Here is a 27,826-nt window from a genome sequence, read left to right as displayed (position 1 = left end):
TTTTAAAACATATGTGGCCAGTATGGAACTGAATGTATTTATTGGGCTACTATAAGGTTATATAGTGACACTCTAATTTCATGCCAACCATTGTAATGTCAGTCTTTATCTCCTTTTACCAAGGAGTTCACATTTTAAGTTACCTTTGGTTAAGACTTATGTATGGATAAATGAATTTATATAACATGCTTTTCTTAAGCAGTAAATGAAAATTATATATTAAGAAAAGATGAATTATGCTATTATAATGTGAGATATATTTCTACCAAAATTATTTTGCCCTCTACATGTAATAAAGCTCCAGCTTTGGTGAGTATGACTACCTCTGAAAATAAAGATTAATTGGGAATAGGGGCTAGGGAATGATTTCCAGCTTTTAAGGAAAAAAATAAAGTGATAGAGTTCAAGGCGGCTTACTTTTTCATAAAGTCAGGTTAACCCATCATACGTGAAGATAATTGTTAATTATCTATAGCTGTCCAGGTAGTTCTTATCAGTGAACAGGCACAAGAGCACACACTCTGGAGCCAGACTATTGGATTCAAAACCTGGTTATTCTTCCCTGGGTGACCTGGGGCAAGTGACCTATCCTCCCTGGTATTGTTTCCTCATCTGTCAAATGGAGATAATACTAGTACCTACCTCATATGGTTATAGTGATGATTAAACGTGTCAATATATCAAAATAGTGCCTAGTACATAATAAGTAATATATGTTGGCTATTTTTATTATTATTAAAATTATTATTAACTAAGAAATTCTTTAATGTATTTATATTTAGATGGTTGGCGTAGATAAAAAACAAAATTTGGAAGCCAAAAAAACCCAAGCACTGATTGCACATGTTGAGGATAATGAGCTAATTGAGCAACAGAGAAAGATATCTTCTTTAATACAGGAGAAAAATGAACTGCAACAAATGTTAGAGAGTATTACAGCAGAAAAGGAACAACTGAAGACTGACCTAAGGGAAAGCATTGAAATGGTAGGATTTAGCACTGTATACTTAGCAATACAGTTTTGTCTTTGTACATTTTAGATTTTTCCAACTTTACTGAGGTATAATTTACATGCAATAAATGTATCTGATGCAAGAGCACAGTCTGATGACTTTTGACAAATGTCTCTACTTGTGTACCTTCCACCTCAGTCAAGATATGGAATATTTCCATCACCCCAAAAAGTTCCCTTGAGTTCTGATCTATTTGATCCTAATCTTACCCTCTGCCCCATATAGTCACTGTCCTTTTTTTTTTTTACCTTAATCACTTAATCACATTGTTTTCACTTGCCTTTCCCTTCTAGAACGTCATACAAATAGAATCACACAGCATACACTCTTTTGTGTCTTCTTTCTTCTCTCCTGCTCATCGCTGGGTAGTGTTCCATCATATGAACAGGCCACAATGTTTTCAGACTTTATCCTATTGGTAGAAATTTAAGTTATCTCCACTATTTGGCTATTTTGAATAAAGATGCTATAAACATTCATATACAGATCTTTCTATGAACATATTTTTTTTTTTATTTCTCTAGGGTAACTATCTAAATGGAATAGCTGGCTCATAGGTAGATGTATATTTAACTTGATGAAAATTTCCTAGACTGATTTCCAAAGTAGTTGGTACCATTTTACATTCCCATCAGCAAATTAAGAGAATACTGAGGGCTCCACATCCTCACCAACACTTCATAGTATCAGTGTTTTTAATTTTGGCCATTCTATTGGGTGTGTACCTTATTGTTTTCACTTGCCTTTCCCTAATGACTAAAGATATTGAGCATCTGTTCATGCTTATTAGCATGAAATGGCTTATTGGCCATTGTGTATCTTTCTATAAATTATCTGTTGTCTCAGTGATGTGTTATAGATTTCAGTGCACAGGTCTTTTCCATATTTTGTTAAAGTTGTTCCTAAATGTTTCTCTTCTATTTACGCTGTTCTAATTTTTTTATTTCACTTTTAATTATTTGTTGTTAATGTTTGCCAATATTTTCAAACCTACTTTATTTTTTGTTTCTAAATTTAGGGACAATATAATGTGTCTAGATTGAAATTAATATTTTGAGAAGTTTGCTATGGATCACAGTAGAACCTGACCTTTTGTGCAGTTTTCCATGTTCCTTGGGATTGTCTGTTTGGTTAAAATTGCTGAATGTAAATAAGAATACAGACAAAAGTCATATTTGTTTCTCAGTCTCTGGCTTGTGGTGTTTTTGTGATATTGATACTTGAGAAAGTCACTGTTTAAGGTTAATAACTAGGATTAACCCACTTTATGCTAGCAAAGGATGCTGCCATTTTGAGCTTGCTATTAAGCAATGTATAAAACCAAAGTCATGGGCTTCCCTAGTGGTGCAGTGGTTGAGAGTCTGCCTGCCAATGCAGGGGACACGGGTTCACGCCCCGGTCTGGGAAGATCCCACATGCCGCAGAGCGGCTGGGCCCGTGAGCCATGGCTGCTGAGCCTGCGCGTCCGGAGCCTATGCTCCGCAACGGGAGAGGCCACAACAGTGAGCGTACCGCAAAAAAAAAAAACAAAGTCATTCCAGCATATGAAAAGCCCATAACCATATATATATATGTCTCATATATCATCTGTTGTCAACAAAAGCTTAGAAAGTCTCTTTTGGCTTAGGGGTAGAAAATGAGCAAACCTCTCATGACAGAATACAAAATCCAGTTCTAATTCTCATGATAAGAATGTAAGATGAGCAATAAAGAAACAGTATTAAAAAAGCAGATTCTTGACCTTTATATGATTAAGTTAAGACTCTTTTTTTAATTAGTCTTTTCCAACGTAGTTTGCCATGATTTCTTCTTCATTTTCAGGCTAAGGCAAATGCTGATTTTTACCTGATTTCATGAATGTAAGCTAGTATTTTAATCTCAGCTTTTTTTTTTAATTCTAGACCATTGAAAACCAGGAAGAATTAAGAATTCTTGGAAATGAACTTAAAAAGCAACAAGAGATAGTTGCACAAGAAAAGAGCCATACCATAAAGAAAGAAGAAGAGCTTTCTAGGACCTGTGAAAAACTGGCAGAAGTTGAAGAAAAGCTGAAGGAAAAGGTGATTTTTTGAGTTATATTCCTGGTCATTTTTCTGACTAAACTTTTTTTTTTTTTTTGTAATAAATTTGATTCCAGCAGACCTAAATTCCAGAAATAATACATACCTTGCCAATGAACAGATCTTAGTGCTAATATTTTGGACAATTTCAACTGCTGAGATGTTAACTAACATCCTTTGTGAGGATTATATTTTTTTAGTCTTTAAATGAGAGAGGGGGCCTTCATTCATCTAAACGAATCATTTGATATATTCATTCATCAAGTACTATACATTCATACAGTACCACCATGGGCCAGGCACTGTTCTGGGCTCTTGAGATACATTAGTCAACAAAACAAAGATTATGCCCTTATAGAGATATATTAGTTATTCTCTAAAATGTAAAATTTATCTCTACAGTTGGCCCTCCATATCTGCACATTCTGCATCCATGGACTCAACCAACCACTGATCAAAAATATTCAGGGGAAAAAAATTCCAGAAAATTCCAAAATGTATAACTTGAATTTTGCCACACACAGGCAACTATTTACATAGTATTTACAACTATTTACGTAGCATTTATATTGTATTCAGTATTATAAGTAATCTAGAGATGAGTTAAAGTATACTGGAGGGTGTGCTTAGGTTATATGCAAATACTATGTCATTTTATATAAGGGACTTGAACATCCACCAATTCTGGTATCCACAGGGATTCATGGATACCAGGGGATGACTGTATTACCATCTCTTAGATATTTACAATAAGGTGCTATTGTAAAATTTATAGAAGAGCTAAGACCCTTGTAACAATTGTACTCCCCAAGTAATTCTAAAATGCACCCACCAAGATCTTTCTGTATATTCTAGTAGTAGTGCCACATGCATTATAGATAATATACTGTGATTTCCATTGTGCTTCCGTATTTTTTTTCCTAATGTGGGCTCTCTTAATTCTTATCCTTTTTACTATAACTTAACTGAATATATTAAAGCCTTACATCTATTTCATATTCCTCCTAAATAAGTGAAATCAGTAAATTTATGTAAAAGTTAATGCCTCATTGTTTGTTTGGGCCACCCCATATGGACCTTATTGGGAATGAAAGTAAATTATTCAAGTTTTTAGGAGAAGTGGAATTATAGTTACTTGGCAGTTATATCTGCATATTTAGTCTCTTTTTAAATTTTTCTCATTTTCACTTTACTTCTTTGATTAACCTAGTGACACTCTGTTAGTGTCCTAGGGCTTCTGTATCAAATTACCATAAACTTGATGGCTTTAAACAACAGAAATTTATTTTTTCACAATTCTGGCTCTTAGAAGTTCAAAATCAAGATGCTGGCAACCAAGCTCCCTCTGAAGGCTCTAAGGAAGAATCCTTTCTTGCCTCTTCCTGTCCTTGACTCCCAGCTGTCCGTGGTACCCTTGGCTTGTAGCTGCATCTCTCCAATCTCTGCCTCCATCTACCTATGACCTTCTCTGTGTCTCTGTGTATCATTTTCTGTCTCTTATAAGGACCCTCTCATTGGATTTAGGGCCCACCTTAACCCAGGAATATTTCTTCTCAGTCCTTAAGTAATTACATCTGCAAAAACCCTATTTTCAAAGAAGATCACATTCTCAGAGTATGGGCAGACTTGAATTTGGGGTGGGACCCTATTTGACCCGCTGTAAGCACTATCTAAAAGGTTACTTCACTTTTAGTGTTACTTGTCTGTTTATACTGGAATAGTAGGCAGAGCTATGATAATGATTATTTCAGTTTGGCAAAGTACATTTTACATAAGAATTTTAGGAGGATATAGACAAAATGGTAATTATAAAAACTATATTTCTTAAGAGCCAACAACTCCAAGAAAAACAGCAACAACTTCTTAGTGTACAAGAAGAGATGACTGAGATTCAGAAAAAGATGAATGAGATGGAAAATTTAAAGAATGAACTAAAGAACCAAGAATTAACATTGGAACATATAAAAATAGAGAGGCTAGAGTTGGTTCAGAAACTTCATGAAAATTCTGAGGAAATAAAATTCATAACCAAAGAAAGAAATGATCTAAAGGAATTACAGGAGTCATTTGAAATAGAAAGAAATAAGCTTAAAGGACACATAAGAGAAATTGAAGCTACAGTAAGTCATACCCTTTTCTTTCATCTATTAAATGTTTCTTTAAAAACTGAGTCAGTTGGAAAGGGGGAGGCAATGTTGGGCTGATGTTATTACAATTATTCTTTAAATTTAACTTGCTAATAAAGGGTCTAGAAACAAAAGAAGAACTAAAAGTGGCCCACATGCTTCTAAAAGAGCACCAAGAAACTGTTGAAGAACTAAGAAGGAACATTTGTGAGAAGACAGCTCAAATAATAAATATTCAGAAGAACTTAGAAAAATCCAATACTGAATTGCAAGAAAAGGTTTGTCTTTTCTTCCTTTGCTCCTTGTCCCCTCTTCCTTTCTTTCTCTGAAAGAAAAATAAGCAGTAGGTAGTGACTGAGTTATGGTTCATTCATTTATTGGGTAGTAGTTGTTGAGTGTCTAATGTAGCAGGTACAGTCCTGGATTATAGAGATAAAATGGGAACAAGGTGGACAAAAATCTCTGTGATCATAGAACTTACTTTGTAGTGGAAAGAGTTCTCAATAAATAAGCAATCAAACGAACAGGATAATTTTAGATAATAGCAAATGCTATGGAGAAAATCAAACATTGGGGTAACTGGACCAACCTATGTTAAAAGCCCACTATGTGCCAAGCATTGAGACTGTGGATATGAATAAGACATTGTTCTTTTTCCCCAATATAGGCATATAAAAAAATCTCTCAATTCCAGTATGATAAATGCAGAAATATGCTATGCAAAGCTACATGGTACCACTAGTGATCATGGAAAGGGGGAATCAATCTGTACACATAACAAATTTGTGAAGTAGCATTAGAATTCATCTGAGAATGGGGGCCATTCATTTATTGAGATAGAATCTGCTCAATTCTGATTTTTCTCCTGTTGCATTTGGGAACTGGTATAGAAATGAAGCATGCAACTGACCAGATTGATAATTTGTTGGTAAAGTGTACTGTGGATGTAAGCTGGAGAAAAAAAACAATTATGACAGACTATTACTAGCAGAAAAGTCATGAATAATAGCTTGAGTAGGAATCAAGAGAAAATGAATAAATAGGAGTTTGTGGTCCATGGTAGGCCATGAAGGTTCAAAATCACTTTCATTGCTATGGAAAGTAACCTCACCTTTTCCCTTTAAAAAATTATTATAACACTCTCTAGATAGTAACCTTGGTATTTTATGAATATCATAAGGTCCCAGTGCTTCATGAGGAACAGGAGCTACTTGTTAATGTGAAAGAAGTCAGTGATATTCAGGAAACAATGGGTGAACCAGAGCTATTGAAAGAACAATCCAAAACCAAGGATTCAAAAACACTGGCAAGTGTAGAAATGGAAAGTCTCAGGTTGACTGAAAAACTTCAAGAAAGTCACGAAGAAATAAAATCTCTCACTAAGGAAAGAGATGATCTTAAAATGACAAAAGAAGCACTTCAGGTTGAATGTGACCAACTGAAAGAAGAAATTAGAGAAACTTTGACTAAAGTAAGTTTCATCCTTTCCTCCCATTTTAATAAGTGTTTAATAAATAACTCTTTGCTAAAAATGACATTTGTAACGTTCCTACCAACTTTCTTTAAATGTCACTTAATTATGAAGTGATTGGAAACAGAACAACTAAAAATTGCTCATAAATACTAAGAAACTATGGAAAATGAGTTGTTTTCTTAAATATTCAAAATGATTTAGAAAAAGTAGTGTTAAATTACAGGAAAGGAAAAAGTCAAAAACACTGTTTTCTTCCCTTGTTTAAACCTATTTCCGCAGCATCCCATAACGCATTACCATCTTCCTCACTGATCCAGTCAGAAATCTGGGAGTCATTCCTACTGCTATCCCTCCCTCCCCACTCACTCTGTAATACAAGAACCAAACCTTGTTGATTTTAAGGTGTGTACCTGTGTGTGAAATCCTCCCACTCTTCTCTCCATATTGCTGATGCCCTAATCCAAGTCACAATTACCTCTCTCTGGCTTTGTGCAATAGCGTCCTACCTGGTCTCCCCATTCATATCATACTTCTCTAATTCATTCCCCTTTCTGGCCCAAGTGATCTTTTCTTCTTAAAACCTTTTAATAACTTCTCATTGCTCTTGAAATACACACCAGCATGCTTCTTCACGTGACCTTTGAGACCCTAGATCCCAGACCTTGCGGGTTTCTAGCCCTGTTTCATCTCACTCTTCCTCCTGCTTATTGTGCTCCAGCAACTCTAGTCTGTTGCTCTTCTGCATCTCATGACTTTCAGATGTTCTGGTCTCCCTTCCTGTAGTATTTCCATAGTCCTCTTTGCCTAACAAGTGCTCTCATCTTTTAGATCTCCACTGAAGCTTCCATCCCCTAGGAAGCCCTTCCTAAGCACTCACAATAGGTTAGGTTTGCCACTGGTAGCCTGAAAGAACCCAGCACCTCTGTTTGGTAAGATCTGGTATAATATGTATCTTTCCTTCTAAAGTGCGTAAGTCTCAAAAAGGCAGATCATGTAAAGTGTCATTTCCCGTTTCATCTCCAATCTCTAATAGGATACTGACAGCACAATGAGAACTCAATAAATGTGTTAAATATCTGAATAATGGAAGAGTGGGTGAGTGGAAATATTGTTCTGTAAATGAGCTGTTGAATCCCTGACTTAATTGTTTTAGAAAGTATCCTTGTTTCTTTTCCCCTAAAATAAAATAAAGTATCTCTGGGCACCAACTGTATTGTTTTATGATCCTCTTAAGATTCAAGCATCTCAAGAGGAACAGTCCTTCCATATGAAAGAAAAAGACAATGAGACTAAGAAAATAATGAGTGAGATGGAGCAATTGAAGGAGCAATTCAAAGTCAAAGACTCAGCAGTACTAAGACTAGAAATGGAAAAGCTTGAGTGGTCTGAGAGACTTCAAGAAAGTCATGATGAAGTGAAATCTATAGCTAAGGAGAGAGATGACCTACAGAGGCTACAAGAAGTTCTTCAATCTGAAAGGAACCAACTCCAAGAAAACATAAGAGAAATGGCAGCTAAAGTAGGTTTCATCCTTTTTCGTGTGTGTGTGCTTAGTATTCTGTAAGCAAATATCTTGGTAAAAACTAAACCTTTGGGGAAAGGAATTAGTTACAGTGTAATGGTTATAACGTTTTCATAAATTTCTTGCAATTTCCTTTAATAATGAAGCACCTAGAAACCAAAGAGGAACTTGAAGTTGCTCATTGTCACCTAAAAGAACGGGAGGAAACTATTGGTAAATTGAGAGTGGATCTTTCAGAGAGGGAAACTGAAATATCAAGCATTCAACAGGAATTAGAAACAACAAATGATGAATTACAGAAAAAGGTAAATTGGGAGTAAAGGAACAGTGGGAGAAAACTTAAGGGAGGTAGCTAACTGGATTACAAAGACTACTGTTTACCTCCTAAATTGTTTTAGAAAGCATACTGGATTTTTTTCCTTAAAAAATATACATACACATATATATATACATATATAAACACACGTTTTTATGTGTGTGCGCACATAAGTATATTTTTGGCTATTATTTTCTTATTATTTTTAAGACCCAAGAGCTTCATGAGAAACAGAAACAATTGATTACCATAAAAGAAAGCAGTGAAACTCAGGAAAAAATGAGTGAACTGGAACAGTTAAAGGAACATCTCAAAGCCAAAGATTCATCACTACAAAGAATAGAAAGCGAGAGGCTCAAGTTGACTGAGAAACTTCAGGCAAGTCAAGAAGAAATAAAAACCATAATTAAGGAAAGAGATGATCTGGAAAGGGTGCAGGAAGTCCTTCAAAAGGAAAGAGACCAACTCAAAGAAAACATTAAAGAAATTGTAGCTGAAGTAAGTTTCCCTCTTATAATGTTGGATATAAAAATAGTGTTAAAGTGATAATGATGATGTTCACTACTAAGTTTGATTAATTTTCCTCCAATCATAAAGGGACAGAAAATCAAAGAGGAACTAAAAGCTACTTACATTCTTCTGAAGGAGTACCAAGAAACCATTAATACAAGGAATAGTTCAGAGAAGACAGATCAAGGAGCAAATATTCAGAGAGACTTAGAAATTTCAGATACTGAATTACAGGCAAAGGTAGGTCTTGTTAAGTTGAAAAATGACATCTGATTATTGTGTTCGTCATATCCCTTATGGAAGAAAATAATACATATGTTAGACTAAAATGTAAAGATGATTACCTTAATTTTAGAGACAGTTCTTTTTCCTAAAATTTTCTGTCTATGTCATAACTTGTTTTATGATTTTCTCAGATTCAAGAACTTCAAGAAGAAGAACATCAACTTCTTAAGATGAAAGATGTCAGTGAGACTCAGGAAAAAATATGTGAAATGGGAAACTTGAAGAAGCAACTTGAGGCCCAAAAGTCAACCCTGGAAAATACAGAATTGGAGAACATAAGGTTAACTCAGAGACTCCATGAAAATCTTGAAGAAGTAAGATCTGTTACAAAAGAAAGAGATGACCTTAGGAGTGTGGAGGAGACTCTCAAAGTAGAGATAGACCAGCTCAAGGAAAACCTAAGAGAAACCACAATTAGAGTGAGTTACCATCTTTCCCCCAACTAGTAAATATGACATCGTGTCCTAAAAGAGCCATGGTTGATAGAGTTGGTGAGGTTGTAAAATTGGTCCAATCTTGGGGAAGGCTGGGGGGATGGATATATGATAATATCTTCCAAAGTTTTCAATAAGTGTATGCATTGACCCAAAAAGTCCAGTTATTGCTGTTTATCCCACACACGTTAGCACAACTGTGCAAAGATATTTGTACAAGTTGCAATAGCAATAAAGCAAACCCCAAAACAGGAAAAATTCTAACTGTCCATTAGTAGAGACTGGTTGAATCAATACAACACATTCAGACCATGGAATACCAACCCACAGGTAAAGAATAAGACAGAGCTGATTTGGAAGTATCCTGATAGAGAGAAGGGTTACGTTATACAGAGTAGTGTATCTAGAATATATTGACATCTAAAAGTCATTTAGAGGGTGAGAACTGGGAGGCCTAAGGAGGGGGGAATTTTTACTTCTTACCCTGTACCTTTCTACACACGGTTGAATTGTATTATTCTGAACGTACTATTTTTCTTTCTCTAATGATAAAGGACTTGGAAAATCAAGAGGAACTAAGAATTGCCCAAATGAATCTGAAAGAGCACCAAGAAACCATCGATAAACTCAGAGGAATTGTTTCAGAGAAGACAGATGAAATATCAAATATTCAAAAGGCTTTAGAAAACACAAATACTGCCTTAAAAGCACAGGTATTTCTACTAATATCTAAGTAACTGAGAGTTTGAATCAAGTCTTTTGTGTTATGAAGCAGGATATCAGTTAGCCTAATACACATAGAGACTTACGTATTCAATTTAGAAACTATTAGCTTTTTCTCTATATCTATCTATATCCTAACTTATTGTACGATTATCTCAAGATCCAAGAACTTCAGGAGAAGGAACGTCAACTTCTTAAGGTAAAAAATGATCTCAGGGAAAATACATATCAAACAGAGCAGTTGAAGAAGCAATTAGAGGCCCAGAATTCAACCCTGGAAAGCATAGAAACAGAGAAGTTAAGGTTGACTCAGAAACTTCAAGAAAACCTTGAAGAAATAAAATCTGTTACTAAGGAAAGAGATGACCTAAGAAGGATGGAGCGAACCCTCAAAATGGAGCAAGACCAGCTCAGTGAAATCCTCAGAGAAACAAAAGCTAAAGTAAGTTATGCTCGTTCCTCTTCCCAGCGAGTTAATGTGATGTTTTCCTTACATCAGTGAACCCTTCTTTGAAATGAGTGGTACTTTTGGTGAGAAGTAACAGGATACAGCCTTTTAGGCAGGTAATTTGGTATTATTTTTGAAAATTTTAAATTCTGTAACCAGCATTTTCTTCATGGACTTTACATGTACACTTACTCAATTTTTAAGGTAAAGAAAAATATGTATGTGTGTGTATATTCATAACACACACACACATATACCATAAGGTTGTTCATTATAGCAATTTGTGATAAAAAATAGGAAATAACCTAAATGTCTATCACAAGGAAACTGGGTAGATATAAGCAATATGTCAGGATACGTGCAACCCTTAAAAAAATGAAATAGATTTGAATGTTCTAATTTGGAAGCTCAAAATAACTCTTAGGGGAAAATGCAAGTTGTAGAATAGTATGTGTATAGCATGTTTACCTCTGCAAAATAGGAGTACATTGTGGGGAGGTGAGGACAGGGGAAGGGGAAGCCGATAACTTTCTAACAACATCAAAGATGTGGAGTAAGAAATAAGAAATGTATTATTTTTACTAAGAAAATGTATCACTTTCATTAAAAAGAAAATACTAGTTAACATTAAGCTGTGTCATTGGTTTTTAATTTTTTCTAATAATAAAGGACCTTGGAAAACAAGAGGAACTAAGAATTGCTCACGTGCATCTGAAAGATCACCAGGAAATTATTGATAAACTCAGAAGGATTGTTTGTGAGAAGACAGAAGAAATATCAAATATGCAAATGGATTTAGAAAATTCAAATGCTAAATTACAAGAAAAGGTATTGAGGGGGTCATGGCGCTTATATGTTTGGATACCTGATTTATTCCTAGAATAAAAAGTAATGCCTAAAATCCCTGAGGGATGTAATATGCTTTAGCCACGTTAGAAAACAGCTTGGTAGCTTTTACTAGCACTGAACCATATACCTGCCTGTGGCCCAGCATTTCCACTCCTTGGCTATGTACCTAAGAGAAGAAAGTGCACACTTCCACGTAAAGACATACAAGAGTGTTCACAGCAACTTCAGTCATAATTGCAAAAAGCTGAAAACAACCCAAATGCCTATCAACAGGAGAACGGATAAATACATTGTGATTTATAAGTTTAAAAGCAGGCAAACTGATCTGGGATGAAAAAGGTCAGAATAGTGGTTTGTTCTAGGAAGGGGCACATAGGAACCTTATGGTAAGGTAAGTAAGTGTTCTGTATTAATTCTGAGTTGTATTTTAATCTGAGTTGTAGTTACATAGCTGTATACATATGTCAAGAGTAGTTGAGCCATATACACATAAGATTAGTGTGTAGTTATGTAAATTATACCACAAAAAAAAGTAAATCCTGTATGGAATTACACAGAATATTAATGAGTGACATGGGAAAACTGTCTTAATCGGCTTAGAAACTATTCTTTATCCTTCCCTAAGAAGCCATCTAATCCTAACGTTACGATTATCTTAAGGTCCAAGAACTTAAAGCAAATGAACATCAACTTTTTAAGTTAAAAGAAGAGGTTAGTGAGACACAGAAAAAAATGTGTGGCCTAGAGCGACTGAAGAAAGAATTCAAGGCCCAAAGTTTAATTCTGGATAAAATAGAAATGGAGAACTTAAATTTGGCTCAGAAACTTCATGAAAACCTTGAAGAAATGAAATCTGTAATGAAAGAAAGAGATAACCTAAGGAGAGTGGAAGAGACTCTGAAACTGGAGAGAGACCTACTCAAGGCAGACCTGCAAGAAGCCATAGCTAGAGTGAGTTGTGCTCTTTCTTCCTGTCAAGTAAACATGTTTTTACTGTAAGAAGTTTGAAAATAAGTGATACTGTTGGTGAAAATTTGAATGTTATAACCTTTTAGGGAAGCAGTTTGACAATAGCATTTTAAAAATTATCAACATATACATTTGCTACAGCACTTTTGTAGAAATTCATCCTACCAATATATTCACATATCTGGACAGAAATACAGCAGCATTCACTACAACATTGTTTGTGATGAACAAAATCAGAAACAATCCAAGTATCTACCAGTAAGGCACTGGCTAAGTGGTGTTCGTCTGTATAGTAGAAAACTAAGCATAAGAATGGGACACTCTTTATGTGATACTGATTTAGAAAGATGTCCAAGTGGTATGAAATTTGAAAAATAAGTGGCAGAGTTCAGCGTGTGACAGGACTGCGATGGGTGAGGCTAGGAACAGACACTTGGACTTTATGTCCTTCTGTACTGTTCTAATTTGGGGGTGGCATGGAGGTTGTTTTTTAACTATGAACATGTGTTTTTTAAGATTTTGTTTAACTAGTTCATTGTTAAGAAAAGATAATGTGCCTTTATATCCTATTTCTCAATTTCTTCTAATAACAAAGGATCTGGAAACACAAGAGCAACTAAAAATTGCCCATATGCATTTGAAAGAACACCAAGAAACTATTGATAAATTCAGAGAGAGAGTTTCAGAAAAGACACCTCAGATTTCAAATATTCAGAAGGATTTAAGTAAATCAAAAGACGAATTACTGAGAAAGGTATGTGTTGTTCTGTTCTTTGGGGGAATAACTGTGCCCAAAATTACTTATGGAATGAGAAAGGACATAGATACAGATATGTCAATATAGATATATATGTACATGCACTATACTATATGTACATATACATATAGACACTATTTTCCTTTCTTTAAGGAATTCTGTTTGCATTCTAACTTGTTTTATAATTATGTCAAGATACCAGAACTTCAGAGAAAAGAGCTTCAACTTGTTAGAATGGAAGAAGATGTCAATAAAACTCATAAAAAAGTGAATGAAATGGAACAATTGAAGAAGCAATTTGATGCCCAAAATTTATCTGTGCAAAATGTGGCAATGGATAACTTACACTTGACCAAGAAACTGTATGAAAGCCTTGAAGAAATAAGAATTGTAGCTAAGGAAAAAGATGAGCTAAAGAGAATAAAAGAGTCTCTCAAAATGGAAAGAGACCAATTCAGAGAAACATTGAGAGAAATGATAGCTAGAGAGAGTTCAGAATCTTCCCCTATCTAGTAACTATTTATAAGAATCAAGCTTTCTTGGAAAGGGTAACAGTGTTTTGTTTTATATTTCCTGGAAACGTCTACAAACAGTAAAGAATAATGAGGGAAACTATTAATTATAATTTTTCACACAAATAGAAAATACAGTTTTAAAAGAAGCCAAAATGATGTTATTCAGATATTACCACTTTTTTTTTTTTTTGGTAAGAACATTTTTTTTAATTGAAGTATAGTTGATGTACAATATTATATGTTACAGGTGTACAATATAGTGATCCACGATTTTTAAAGGTTATACTCCATTTATAGTTATTATAAAATATTGCCTATTCCCCATGTCGTGCAGTATATCCGGGTAGCTTATTTCATACGTAATAGTTTGGTACCTCTTAATCCCCTACCCCTATATTGTCCCTTCCCCCTTCCCTCTCCCCACTGGTAACCACTGGCTTGTTCTCTATATCTGTGAGTCTGCTTCTTTTTTGTTACATTCACTAGTTTGTTATATTTTTTAGATTCCACATGTAAGTGATATCATACAGTATTTGTCTTTCTCTGTCTGACTTATTTCACTTAGCATATTACCCTAGAAGTCCATCCATGTTGTTGCAAATGGGAAATTTTCATTCTTTTCTATGGCTGAGTAGTATTCCATTGTGTATGTGTATGTGTATATATATATACACCACATCTTCTTTACCCGTTCATCTGTTGATGGACACTTGGGTTGCTTCGATATCTGGGCAATTGTAAATAATGCTGCTATAAACATTAGGGTGCATGTATCTTTTCGAATTAATGTTTTTGTTTTTCAGAAAATACCTTTTTTTTTTTTTAACTTTTTATTTTCTATTGGAGTATAGCCGATTAACAATGTTGTGACACTTTCAGGTGCACAGCAAAGGGACTCAGCCATACATGTGCATGTATCCATTCTCCCTCAAACTCCCCTCCCAGTTCTTTAGTTTTAAGAAAAAAATTGTTAAATAAAGCAGACAATTTTCTTCAGTGTAATTTTTAAAAGGGTTTTTAAACCAGGAAATAACATTATTCTCAGTGGAGAAATATTTGTAAAAGATTAAATATCTCATTTCTCTACCTCTACACGATAGAGTTTTAAACATAGGCTCTTGTTAGTGAAGTTAGAAGGAAGAAAACCAAGATGAGTATAAAAAAGGAAGTTCTACTAATATGTCTATTTATAGATATTCAGAATCACATACCTTAAAGAACTGAACTGAATCCCTCTATAAAATTCAGACAAATAAGAAATTGTATGAAATCTATAAAAATCTTATTTTCATATTTCATTCTCATGTTCATCATTATCTCATAGTAAAGAAATAATAAAATGGAAAGCAGTACCATATTTAATCTCAGTAGAAATTTCAGACAGTTGGAAATCATCTTTATGTGGGCTCTAACTAAATTTATAGACTTAGTTCATTCAACAAATATTTATTGAACAATGTTTTATTTTGCACTTTTAATCAGAAATACAAAATATAAACAGGATATGAATTTTCTGTTCCAAGGTGCTGGAAAGAATATATGAACAGGGCTTGGAACACCATAGGTAGTATACTTGGTTTTGCTAGCATATATGAGTTGGCAGCAGTGATTCTAAGACAGAGATTTGGAAGAGTAGGAACCAGAGATATATCTAAAATCCAATTTGCAACTATAGATAGTAAAGCAACAAATCCTATCTTCAAAAAATATGTGAAGGTTTTCCAATGAGTTGAGGTCACTTTTTCCAGTGAGTTGAGGTCACTCAGCATAAGACTTAGTGTTACTGTTATTCATTTTCTGAGCATTTTTAACATTGCTTTTGAGTTACATGTGTGATATTTAATTCCATTATTGAAAAGATATAAAAATGTAATCAAAGTATATGATTAGACATTATATGTTAACATAGTTACAGCTGAAGCCTTGCTTATTTCTTTGTATCAAAGCAGAATCAACAGAACCACGAAGAGGTAGTAAAATATGAAAAAAAATTACTGTGTGATGGAAACCAACACCTTATAGAAAGCCTGAGAGAAAAGTGCTTCAGGATAAAAGTAAGTGCTCTCCTGTTAATGTTACAAATGATTATTTCTAATACCCTTCCAAAGGCCTAATGTGGAATGAATAGATGATGCTCAATATTTTTCTAAACTTTATAATCTAGTACAAGTATGTATATGTGTACATATATACGTGCATACACCACACACAGAAAACAGAGGAGTTTGTGATTTTCAGGCCTCACTGGAAAGGTGATGTTTGAGCAAATACCTGAAAAAGGTAAAGGATCAAGCCACACAGGTATACAGGGAAAGAGCAGTATAAGCAGAGGGAACAGCAAGTAGAAAGCTTCTGAGACAGAAGCCTGCCTGGTGGGTTGCAGGAACATCAAGAAGGAGGATAGCCAGTTAGAAGTGAGGTCTGGAGTTAATGGGGAAGAGGCAGGCTGTGGGGCCTTAAGCGGACTTTGGGTTTTACTGTGAGTAAGATGGAGAATCCCTTGGACAATTTTGAGTACAGAGAGACGTGATCTGAGTTACATTTTAAAGGAATGTTATTGAAAATGAGTGGAAGCAGGAGGACCATTTGAAAGACTAATTTCAGTAATCCAGGCAAAGGTGATGGTGGCTCAGCCCAAAGAGGTAGCAGCGGAACTGGTGAGAACTGTTCGGATTCTGAATACATATTGAGGGTAAAGCCAACAGGATTTATTCTCACCCCTATTAGAATTCAAAGTCCCTAAAAACTTTTTTGTGTTGGTTATGGCTATATCACTTAGAAAACTTCCTGACAGGAATCAGCATTCAGTATGTGTTTCTTAAAAGTACAAATGAATGACCATACAATGCTGCTCCATGCCATAATGTGATTCATTCTAAGACTAAAGGAAGAATCCCCCCTCCAACATCCCACATTACTGAACATCTATCTAGCTTTTCCTTAAATTATAAAAAAGAGAGCTCGTTCTTGTCAGAAGCCCCTTCTATAATTTAACACCCTGAACTAAACATGTTATTTATTACATGACTGTAGCAACTTGAACTTAATGTGTTCTTCCACCTGTACTCTGACCAAGGGGTCACTTGCCTGGCTTCTCGTCATTTGTGTTGATGGGCCTAGGCTCATTGAGTATCTTCCACATGCAGGCACTGTACTGGGTGCTTTACCTCATGAGATGGGTTTTATTGTTCCATTTATAAACAAACAAACTGAGGCTCAGCGAGGAAGTTTAGTGGTTACCCAAGGTCACATAGGTAGTAAATTAGTAGAATTAGGGTTTGAAACCAGGTCTGACAAAGTGAAACTTGGGCATAGAAGCATTTTTACAAATATAATTTTATTTCCTTTAAACTATAATGTCTATATATTTTATAGATTGCATAGATATAGATATTATTTAATATTTGATCCCCTAGGAAACTTTGTGGCAATTATTGTAGTCTTCATTTTGTAGTGGTGAAAATGACTCAGTGTTTCCCCAGTCAGCAAGTGGCAGAGCTAGAACCTGAACACAAACTCTGATAAAAGGTTAGAAAACTTGGATTCTAGGCAGATAATAGAAATATGTGAAGAGGCTCCACCAAGTTGACATATAACTAGTTTGATTCTTAGTCACATATCTGCTCACTTACACTGCCTTCTGTACATAGAGGCCAGCATTCAGCCTTGAGCTACAATACATACTAGATTGAATTCACTCACATTTCTCTTCAGACTTTGTAAATAAATGCTCCTTCAAATCATGGATGTTCAAAAGACCAAAAGAAAATGCAGCAAAATGATAACAATGGTTGCTTCTGGTTTTCTTTGTTATATTTTTTTAAATTCTTTTAAATTTCCACAATAATTTCTATAATCCAAAATCAACAATAAGAGTTCGCTTTTGTTTATAAACACAAAGGTCAAAATTTATTTTTCTCCTACAAAAAGTATTAAAGAATTAAGTTTTGTTGCAATTCTAGGGCTGAGACTATTTCTTGTTAAATTAGAATGAATTGGTAAATTGAATAAATTCTAATTTTCTTTAGGAGCTTCTTAAGAGATACTCAGAGATGGATAATCATTATGAGTGCTTAAATAGATTGTCTCTTGACTTGAAGAAGGAAATCGAAACACAAAAAGAGCTTTCAATTAGAGTAAAAGCAAACCTCGCACTTCCATGTCCACAAAGCAAGCAAATTCAAAAACTTCTCACTGCAAACCAAAGATGTTCCATGGAATTTCATAGAGTCATGAAGAAACTTCAGGTACCATCTTTTTTAGTAATATCTTTGTAAATATCACTATAAATTTCCATTACAAACTTTAGTGTTTAAGTCCTGCTTTGAGAGTTGACATATTTGTTATTTAGTGTATTTACTACTGAATTAAAGATTATGTGGGTCTAAGAACAGTGTGTGCAAGATCCTTAATGCACCTAGGACCTGTTTATTCACCAAAACCTGAGCTTTGCCTATGGGCCTAGACACTGTCCAGGTGTTCAGGAGACAAGTATGAGTAACATCTCAGGGATCTCATAGTGAGTTAGGCAGACATATAAACAGGTAATAAGTGTAGCGATAGAAGTACGTTTAGATTATATGACATACCAGATAAAAAGTTAAAGAAGATAAGACTGTAGTAGAAGACAGACTCAAACGATAAAGCTTGGAGTTCATTTTGTAAATGAGGCAGAGCCATTGGACAGTTATTTTAAGGTGGTGGCTGTAGCATGATCAGATTATCATTTTAGATACTTCACTGCAGACAAAGAAGAAATGAGTTTGTGGAGGATAAGCCTAGTGGCAGAGAGAAGAGATAAGAGACAGTTACAGTGGTCCAGATGAGCTATTATGAGCGACTCTACTGCTAGGGAAGGATTCATAGGAATGGAGAGGACAGACGAGATTAAAGAAACATTTGGCAGCTTAACACAGTAGTTGGTGTGATTGGTGGTGGAGGTACAGCAGGGAAGTTTAGATTGAGTCCCAGGATTTGGGTTTAGCCAGGTTAGTGGGGAGTGGTACCATTAACTGAGATAGAGAGGGAAAAGAGATTAGGTGTTTAGTTTGTGATGTTTTGAGGTAGAGAGAGATACCTAAGACAGAACGTCTAAGAAGGGAGACCAAGCAGGCATTTAGTCAAGAGTCTGAGGCTTGTCAGGAGAAAAGTCAGGACTAAAGATAAAGATTTGGGATTCATATAGGTGATAGATCGCACAACATGTGTAAGGTCGCCCAGAAAACATAATAGAGGAATAAGAGTTTGGGGATAAGTTCGGATAAGATCCAAACTCCAGAAAAGATAGTTCTCCAAGAGACAGTAGCAGAAAAGAGCAACTCATGGGTTCAAGGTTAGGAAAGTCAAAGTGACAGAAAAGAACCAGGCAACAGTGCTATTACTTAAGTCAGTGGAGGAGAGTATGTCAAAGATGAAGTAGTCAAGAGTGGCAGATGCTTCAGTCAGCTAGAATGTGGACTGAAGAGATCTCCTCAATTTGTTGATAATAGAGCTCACTGGTGACATCTGTCAGAGCAGTTTTAGTTGAGTAGTTAAGGAAAAGGCCAAGTTATAAGAGTTAAGGAATGGTGGATGTTAAGGAAGTAGGGAGCTGGTATCCTCCCTTCCTAGGTAAATTGCCCCTTACGCCCTGATATTCTTCCATAAACCCTGGCAATCAGATATCCAGAACTTATTGAGGAGATCCGTGAAGCATATGGCATTCAAATTATTGTCACCTTGGGCTTCCCTGGTGGCGCAGCGGTTGAGAGTCCGCCTGCCGATGCAGGGGACACGGGTTCGTGCCCTGGTCCGGGAGGATCCCACATGCCACGGAGCGGCTGGGCCCGTGAGCCATGGCCACTGAGCCTCAGCATCCGGAGCCTGTGCTCCACAATGGGAGAGGCCCGCGTACCGCAAAAAAAAAAAAAAAAAAAAAATTATTGTCACCTTAAAGCCAGACATCTAAATATGCTTGACAAGTAAATCTTGGGACATGTCATACCCATTTTGGTTACCCAATCAAGGTAGGCAGAAGATGTTGAAAATGAATCTCAGGTATCTAGCTGGGAACTGGGTGATTGATGACATAATTAACCAAAAGGGGGGTAAATAGGCAAAGGTGGGTTTCTAGGGAAAGGAATCATGTGCATTTTATTTTTTTTCATTTTAAATCTATTGAATTTGAGGTAACTGTAGGACATCCATGAGGTATATCCAGGGGCAAATCAGAAATATGGAACTAGATGGAGGCCTGGAAGTTATTCTCCCAAGTTGCTGGGAAGAGAAAATTGGGGATAGAGGGAGGCTCTTTCCTTCTCCCTCACTTACCAGTGGATATAGATAATAAGAGATGCCATCCTGCCTCATACTCTCAGGGGTTTAAAACTTCATCTAAATGTGGTACAAGTTTCATTTCCCAATTTGTTTAATGTTTTTCTGCAAGTATGTGTTAAGCCATGTTACAAAGATAAAGGAAGAACAACATGAATCCATCAATAAACTTGAAGTGGCTTTTATTGATGAAGTGGAAAAGCAAAATGAACTGCTAATTAAAATACAGCACCTTCAACAAGATTATGATGTACCGCCCAAAGAATCAAGGGACCTCAAATTGAGCCAGAGTATGGATCTGCATATTGAGGTACAATTTGTTTAAAATGGGTTTAATTAGATTTCAAGCCTTTTTATCAAGTAGAAAAGTACCTTTTCATATGTTTAGAGTCATTTTTATTTACCAAAAATTAAAAATCAGTTGCAGAATGACAGCTGGCCAGTTGTAAAGAGTGCCAAGTAATAGTCTAGCCTCCTTTCAGAACCCCAAAGATACAGAAAATAGATGTAATAGCATCAAGTGGGAATTCATGGAACCCCAGAATAAGTTTCTGAATGCCTTCTAAAACTTCCTAGATCTGTGACTGGGAGTCAGAAACATTTTTCTTACAACTCTGCATGAAGTGTCCTGCTCCCTCTCAGCAGTAGGAGGCTGGCATTCAATTCCCAAAACCATGTACAGCCTGTTTTATGCACAGAAAACTACATCCAGAAACAATTTATATTTTGTGATTATTAGTCACAGTTTTATAGTTTTGAGGGATTTTAATTCTAACATGCAGATTTGTAGATGTGCCTCCATTATAGGCTATACACCAAAATTTTATTATCAAATAACTAAAGTTTTAAATTAGAATTATATTTACAGTACTTCAAAATATTAAGAATAAGAGTTCAATAAGGTGTTTTCCCCTTTTTATGATATTTAGATTAAAACTTTTCTAATGTTCATGTGATTCAATGCTTATTTTTCTCAGGAAATTCTCAAGGATTTTTCAGAAAGTGATTGCCATAGCATAGAGACTGAATTTCAGCAAGTACTAAGGAATAGAAAAGAAATGACCCGGTTTTTGGAAGAGTGGTTGAATGCTCATTTTGATATAGAAAAGCTTAAAAATGGCATCCAGAAAGAAACTGATAGTATTTTTCAAGTGAATAACTTCTATAATAACAAAATAATTGTAAGTAGTAATTTTCTTGTGCTACCTCATTCTTTTTGTTGTTGTCTGCTTTAATTTTTATACCTCATTTGTAAAAAGACTTAGAGCAACTTAATTTTAAGTATTTTCTTAAAATTTATTTGTATAGGCTTTGTGAAAAAAAATTGACTGTGTAAAACATCTTCTGCCTCTAATGTATTATGCTTCCTTAGGATAATTAAATATATATTTATACTTGTAAAGAACATAACAAAGTCTTGGTGTGTAGTAATCAGTTTGTTACACACAGATTTGGAATCTGTGGAATCCGGAATCCTCTTCCAATTCTCTTTCTTTTCTCACTTCTCACTGCTTCTGTAGGAATTGAGCCTTTTCCCCAGGTAGGCTCAGACAAGGTGAGACATGAACCTGTTTCAGGGCTACAGGCAACAACTGTAGGAAAGCCCTGGACAAGCCTAGCCAGCTGCTTTATTAATAAGGCCTCACATGCTTTTTGTCTCAGTGGTGTCACTGTCACAGGCCCTGATCCTTCAACTTTGATGTTCAAAAATGTGGTTTGTAATCATTGTTCCCAAGGTGATCAGCCCTAGTGGACAGATTCATAAGAACCAACATGGCTTACTACCAGTTTATTGATTTGTTTTACTTTCCACTGCTCAGAATATTCATTCTACTTTCTGAAGTAATCCCTATCTCATATACCTAGTAAAATATGCAGTAATCAGAAAGTTGCTTGTTATTATATGTAATTGGAACAAAGGGACCTGGATTAATATTACAGCTTTTAATATTAGTTTTATATTCCTGTGTTTGGGTAGTTATTTCCAGATAAAGACTTTAACTTCATCTGGAAACTAAAATCACATTGAAATATAGATAATGTTTTAAAAAAAATGTTTTCCTGTGGCTGGATTGTTCATCCATTTGTTGGATACCCCAAGCAAAATAGTAAATGAGCTGTTTAAAAAAAAAAGTCCACAGTCAATGGAGAAAAGCATAATTGATGTTTGGATAAGATAATTTCCATATAATTCCGAGTTGTTCTGTAATGTTGAGGGCCCGTTTGTGATTAGAAAGTAGGGATTCCTTCAACAAGGTCCTACTGTTTAGCACAGGGAACTATACTCAATATTTTGTAATAACCTATAAGGGAAAAGAATATGAAAAAAAAGATACATATGTATGTATAACTGAATCACTTTGCTATACACCTGAAACTAACACAACTTTGTAAATCAATTATACTTCAATAAAAAGGAAAAGAAAAGAAAATAGGGACTCCTGCTGTGGGGATCAGCATGGATCAGCATGGATATGTGGCTTCTTCCAGCACCCTGAAAGAAGGAACTGGTAATTCTGTATGGTGGGAGGTCCATAGTCTAGAGCCATGGAGGGTCCAGGATGCCAGCAAGAACACAGCTAATTTAGGATCCAGGTCTGACAGAATTGCCATAAAACCACAAAGAAATTTATAGGTAAGACCAATAAGGCGTCCATGATGAGAGCAAAAAAGTACATCCCTTAGGAATTAGGAAGTAAAAAGATGATATGAGTAATTTCAGAGTTAGTTAGGCTTTGATGTAAAAGAAGGCATTGATTGATCATTATTCCCTGCACAGAAATACAAGGTTTTCAGATTAATTACCAAAAGTCAGTGAATGATTTTCCCTGGAACCACTGAGGTTTGGAATGAAAATAGCTTGTTGTTAAGTTTATTGGTTATGCTCTGCTATTAGATGTCAGTTAATGTTTATATATGACATGATATGTGTCATAACATACATAATAACTTTAACCTGCACAATTCTTCGGATTCTTCTTCATACATTAGTACTGATCTAATAAGGTAAGATTATCATCTCGCAAATCAACATGAATGCTCTCCAGCCTTTATTCTTTTATTCTCATCACCAACATCCAACATCGTTTGAAATTTCAGGAACTGATGCAAACCACAAAGAATGTTCACATCCTTTTAAAGTGCTGTTCTGGAATATTCTGAATAATTTTGGCCTATGCCTTGACGTAGAAATCTATTATTTTCATAGTGGATTTTTTTTTTAATGTAATTCATCTTAGAGCTATAATGGTGTTTTTACTATCCAATAGGCTATAATGAATGACTCCACAGAATTCGAAGAAAGAAATGCCACCATAGCCAAAGAATGGGGACATGATCTGAAATCAATGAAAGAGAACAATGAAAAACTGTTTAAAAGCTACCAAACTTTGAAGATCTCCCTGAACTCTGGTGCCCTTGTTAATCCTACTACACAAGACAATAAGAATCTTCATGTTACATCAAGAACTACACAACAAGCCACAGAGGTATGTACTTTCTTATGTTTTTCAATTTGCAGCTTCATCAAAGACTTAAAAATGCATTTAACATCTTATATAACATTTATATATAACATGTCTTATATAACATTTCAGAGCAAAATTATAGTATTGAATGTGTTAAGGAACATGGACCATCTTTGTGCCCGTGTGATGGGCTTGTTTTTTAAATATAGTTCTATCGTGGCTATCACTCAACTAATTATGAAGCTAGACATTATATAAGAACTTCCCTTTGGATTATAAAACAGAAGTAACTCATAGCTTAATTTGATTACTAGATACAGACACTTAAAGTATTATTACCATACAGTGTAAGTTTCCTAAATCATGTGACTTTCTATTAAAATATAATCTATGTCTGTATACAGAACTAGTTTAGGGGGAAAGAGCAATTTAGTTTTTCTCTAATTATCATCAGTGTCTTTCATACTGGTTAATGTTATAATCAAGATCAAAATGGAAGAGGCCAAAAATATAACAGATTTCTTAAGCAGATTAACCTGTATCCAAGAATCAGTATGTTATTTGAATAATTCAGTTACTTTATCAACTACCCTTGCGTGGGACTCTGTAAAGCGAACATGCTATTTTATTTTGTTAGCGCACAAAATGACTTACTAGGGTACCCAAGAGTGTATATAAGTTATACACTTATACACTTATATAACTTATAATCATTTTTACCAAAGTAAATACTTATAATAAAACATCAACCACTAGTTTAATCACTACCAGTGGAAACTAGAAGGTCAGTAGTATACAATTGATTGATTTGCTGCACTACACTATCTCAGTCAGCTGGCAGAGATAAAACAGCAGAAATTTGAAACCCATCTACCAAAGCAATAAGATAAAGAAGCAGAGGGAGATTATGTCTTTAGTGACCCAGGAAGTGCCGTATCGGATAAGAAATAATATGCCATTAGTTTGGTAATTATGCCAAATTAGAGTAGTTTGGTAATGATACAGGAATAGATAACTAGAGTAGTTTGGTAATGATGCAGAAATAGGTAAACAGAGCATTGGAACAGAACAGAGTTCAGCAGCATACTCAGATAAGTATGAGAATTTAGTATATGATAATGGTAACAGTCAGCTCAGTGGGGAAAAGACGATTTACTTAATGTTTGATTCAGAGCAACCACCTAGCTATCTGGGAAAAAAGTCTGGATTTCTACCCCACTCACAAAACAAAAATAAATTCTGAGTAGGTCAAAAAACACATTTTCCAGGAAAACCTGCATATATATGTATGTGAATAATCTTATAAATATGAACAAATTCAGGTATTTAAATTCCAGTATTTTTGTACTTGGAAAAAACTGGAAATAACCTAAGTGTTCAGTAGTGGATGATCTCCACTAATGGATGGATGTATGTATCCATGAAAACAAATATGAGAGATCTATGTGTATCGATAATGGAAAGATCTGAAAAATATATTATTAGATTTTTTTTAAACGCAGAACTATATATTTAGTATACTATATATTTAGTAACTATATATTTATTTCCTACTGTGTGTATGACTGTTTTTATGAACTGAATATTCACTTATGCTTAGATACACATAGGAAACTTCTGGAAGGATACACCTGAAAGAGTTTAGTCATTACTTCATTCAGGGTCAGCTAGGGTTCTGAGGTGGGGAAACTTACTCTTCATCAAATGCCTCTGAATTTTTCCATATGCTTGTATTTTTCAAGTTAAAAAGTAGGTAATAAAAATAAAGGAAAAGACATGTATTACTTTAAAGAGCTAATTATCAAATGTACTTTCTCTAAGTGGTGTTAATTTAAAATGTAAGTACCTATTTAATATGCTTGGCACCATGCTAACTAGTAAATAAACGCTAAACCTTATAATGTAAAATGTGGGCATTTTTTAATCCAAAAGACATCAGCTTATAAATAAAAAGAAATACATGTATAAATTGAGTGACATTGGCTTCTCTTCTTTTCTATCCTTTGTTAGTGAAATCTGTGAAAATTAATTGCTATGTATGATTATTTTTGTCTTAAACTTATGTACTATGACTCTGTCTATATGGCAGACCTTAAGCATGTGTACTTTTTCTAATAGAAAACTCAAGAGCTGGAAACGTCACTCCATGAAGCTAAAGAAAGCGCTATGCATGAGGAAGGCAAGATTATAAAGATGCAGAAAGAACTTGAGATGACTAATGACATAATAGCAAAACTTCAAGGGCAAGTTAATGAATCAAATGATTGCCTTGAAAAAACAAAAGAAATGATCCAAATACTTCAGGTAATTTAACAAACTCATTTTATAAATAAAAGGGTTTGTTTGGTTTTTTTTTTTCTTTTACTGTTGAATTTGGCAGATAATCTAGGACTCAGCTTTTACTTCAACTTCCTATTATCTGTGAATATCTGAAGTTCAGTACTCAAACTTTTAAGAAGCAAGTGACAACTTAGAAATGAAATGCAGGAGTATATTTTCATTCAAGATAATGATTTTTATCTTCCTAGAAAAATTATTTTTAAGAGATATAAATATTCTTTATAGTTTAAAATGTCTATTTTTTTATTTTTCAAAAAAAGGCTTCCTATCTAAATGTTTAACATTCTTTATTAGATAAGTGCATTTTAAAATTCTCTTTTCTTCTGCTTAATCCCTTGTTATTGAGTCCCAGCCTTTCAGCTGACTCTGACCTATTTTCTTTATAAAGAGCAGTAATATAAATCTTTTTGACCATGAATGCCCTTACACAGTTTGCACCCTCATTCATCATATCCTTACCACTGCCTTTTTTTTAGCCCAGCCACTTCTCACACTTGTGCTACTTGAGTCCAGCCCTAATAAGTATTTGTGCTATTCCTGCTCCAGTGTCTCTTCATTGCAGTTAAAATTAGGAATAAGTAAAGGATGTCTGTTCTTTCCATTATTTAACATTGTTCTAAAAATTCTGATTCATTCAGTGAGACATGAAACAGAGAGGCAAGAGAAAATAATCTCAGTTTTGTTTTTCAACAATTGTTTGTATAGCTAAAAACCAAGAAAATCAACTGTGAGGCTTTAGAATTTTTGATAGTAGTTTTTTAATATTTCAAATAATTAAATGACCACATTTTTATTCTTTCAACAAATATTTTTGGTTACCTGCTGTGTGTTGGTCATTGTTCTAGATGCCATGTATACAGCAATGGGAAAAAAAAAATAGAAGTTTCTCCCTTCCTTCAAGGAGTTTATGTTCTTGTTCAGGAAGACAGAAAATAATGAAGTATATACGTGTGTCAAATGGTGAAAAGTGCAATGGAAAAAAATTAAACCAGACAAGGGTACATGGATACTGAGTGAGAGTTGGGGTATAAGGGAAAGAGATGTGACTTTATAAAAGGGCATTGAGGAGAGCCACACCTTTAAGGTGACATGAAGTGATGGAGTGAGTGATGTAGTAGGGAAAGGGCCTTCTAGGCAAAGGAAATAGCAAACACAAAGCCTTCAACACAGAAACAGTCTAGACATGTTTAAGAAACCACAAGAAAGCCATTGTCTCCTGAGCAGAGTGAGCAAGAGAATAGAGGTGGGAAATAAGGTGAGAAGTAGCAGAGAATCAACCCATAAAGGGTCTTGCAGACTACTTTGGTTTTTATTCTGGGTGAGATGGGAAATCATCAGAGGATTTTGACTAAAGGCTATTACGGTCTTACTTAATGTTTTAAAAGTTGCCCTCTGAAGATAGAATATAGAAGGGTGCGTTAGTGTGACATGCTAGCTGCTACAGCAAAGGGAACCAAAAATGCAATGGCTCGAATAAGATGGAAGGTTATTTCTCTAACTCATATAAAAGCCTGAATTCCAGGTTGGGGGATGGCTTCGTTCACATGATCAATCAGAGGCCCACATTTCTCCCATCTTGTTTCTCTGCCACACCCTTGGGTGCTGTTTTCATCTTAGTGATTAAAGCCAGGTTTTAAGCTGTCCATGCTTGGGCTCACAGGAAAGGGACAAGATGGAGAAGCTAAAATATCTTAAAATCTCTACTC

The 27,826-nt window shown here is 35.0% G+C and overlaps 1 protein-coding gene across 3 annotated transcripts in view; it reads left to right on the top strand.

Moving 5' to 3' along the window:
- Window positions 1-27,826, top strand: part of CENPE (centromere protein E) — a 73,546-nt gene that overhangs the window by 32,927 nt on the left and 12,793 nt on the right. For 2 of the 3 annotated variants that reach the window (XM_029236103.1, XM_029236104.1), the window contains 21 exons: window positions 783-986; window positions 2,915-3,073; window positions 4,903-5,193; window positions 5,319-5,477; window positions 6,380-6,670; window positions 7,908-8,192; window positions 8,342-8,500; window positions 8,722-9,009; window positions 9,109-9,261; window positions 9,438-9,725; window positions 10,295-10,453; window positions 10,624-10,905; window positions 11,581-11,739; window positions 12,421-12,711; window positions 13,325-13,483; window positions 15,948-16,055; window positions 18,030-18,248; window positions 20,426-20,623; window positions 21,291-21,494; window positions 23,583-23,801; window positions 25,899-26,084. In XM_029236103.1, the coding sequence (XP_029091936.1) occupies window positions 783-986; window positions 2,915-3,073; window positions 4,903-5,193; window positions 5,319-5,477; window positions 6,380-6,670; window positions 7,908-8,192; window positions 8,342-8,500; window positions 8,722-9,009; window positions 9,109-9,261; window positions 9,438-9,725; window positions 10,295-10,453; window positions 10,624-10,905; window positions 11,581-11,739; window positions 12,421-12,711; window positions 13,325-13,483; window positions 15,948-16,055; window positions 18,030-18,248; window positions 20,426-20,623; window positions 21,291-21,494; window positions 23,583-23,801; window positions 25,899-26,084 (4,461 nt within the window). Of the gene's footprint in view, window positions 1-782; window positions 987-2,914; window positions 3,074-4,902; window positions 5,194-5,318; window positions 5,478-6,379; window positions 6,671-7,907; window positions 8,193-8,341; window positions 8,501-8,721; window positions 9,010-9,108; window positions 9,262-9,437; window positions 9,726-10,294; window positions 10,454-10,623; window positions 10,906-11,580; window positions 11,740-12,420; window positions 12,712-13,324; window positions 13,484-13,681; window positions 13,974-15,947; window positions 16,056-18,029; window positions 18,249-20,425; window positions 20,624-21,290; window positions 21,495-23,582; window positions 23,802-25,898; window positions 26,085-27,826 lie in introns of all 3 variants that reach the window. The other variant, XM_029236105.1, reaches the window with a different exon arrangement.

The sequence above is a fragment of the Monodon monoceros genome, unplaced genomic scaffold, assembly GCF_005190385.1.
Source record: "Monodon monoceros isolate NGI ecotype Baffin Bay Population unplaced genomic scaffold, NGI_Narwhal_1 Super_Scaffold_20, whole genome shotgun sequence".
Taxonomy (NCBI): Eukaryota; Metazoa; Chordata; class Mammalia; order Artiodactyla; family Monodontidae; genus Monodon; species Monodon monoceros.
The sequence above is the reverse complement of the archived record's forward strand: the minus strand, read 5'-3'. Positions and strand labels throughout refer to the sequence as shown.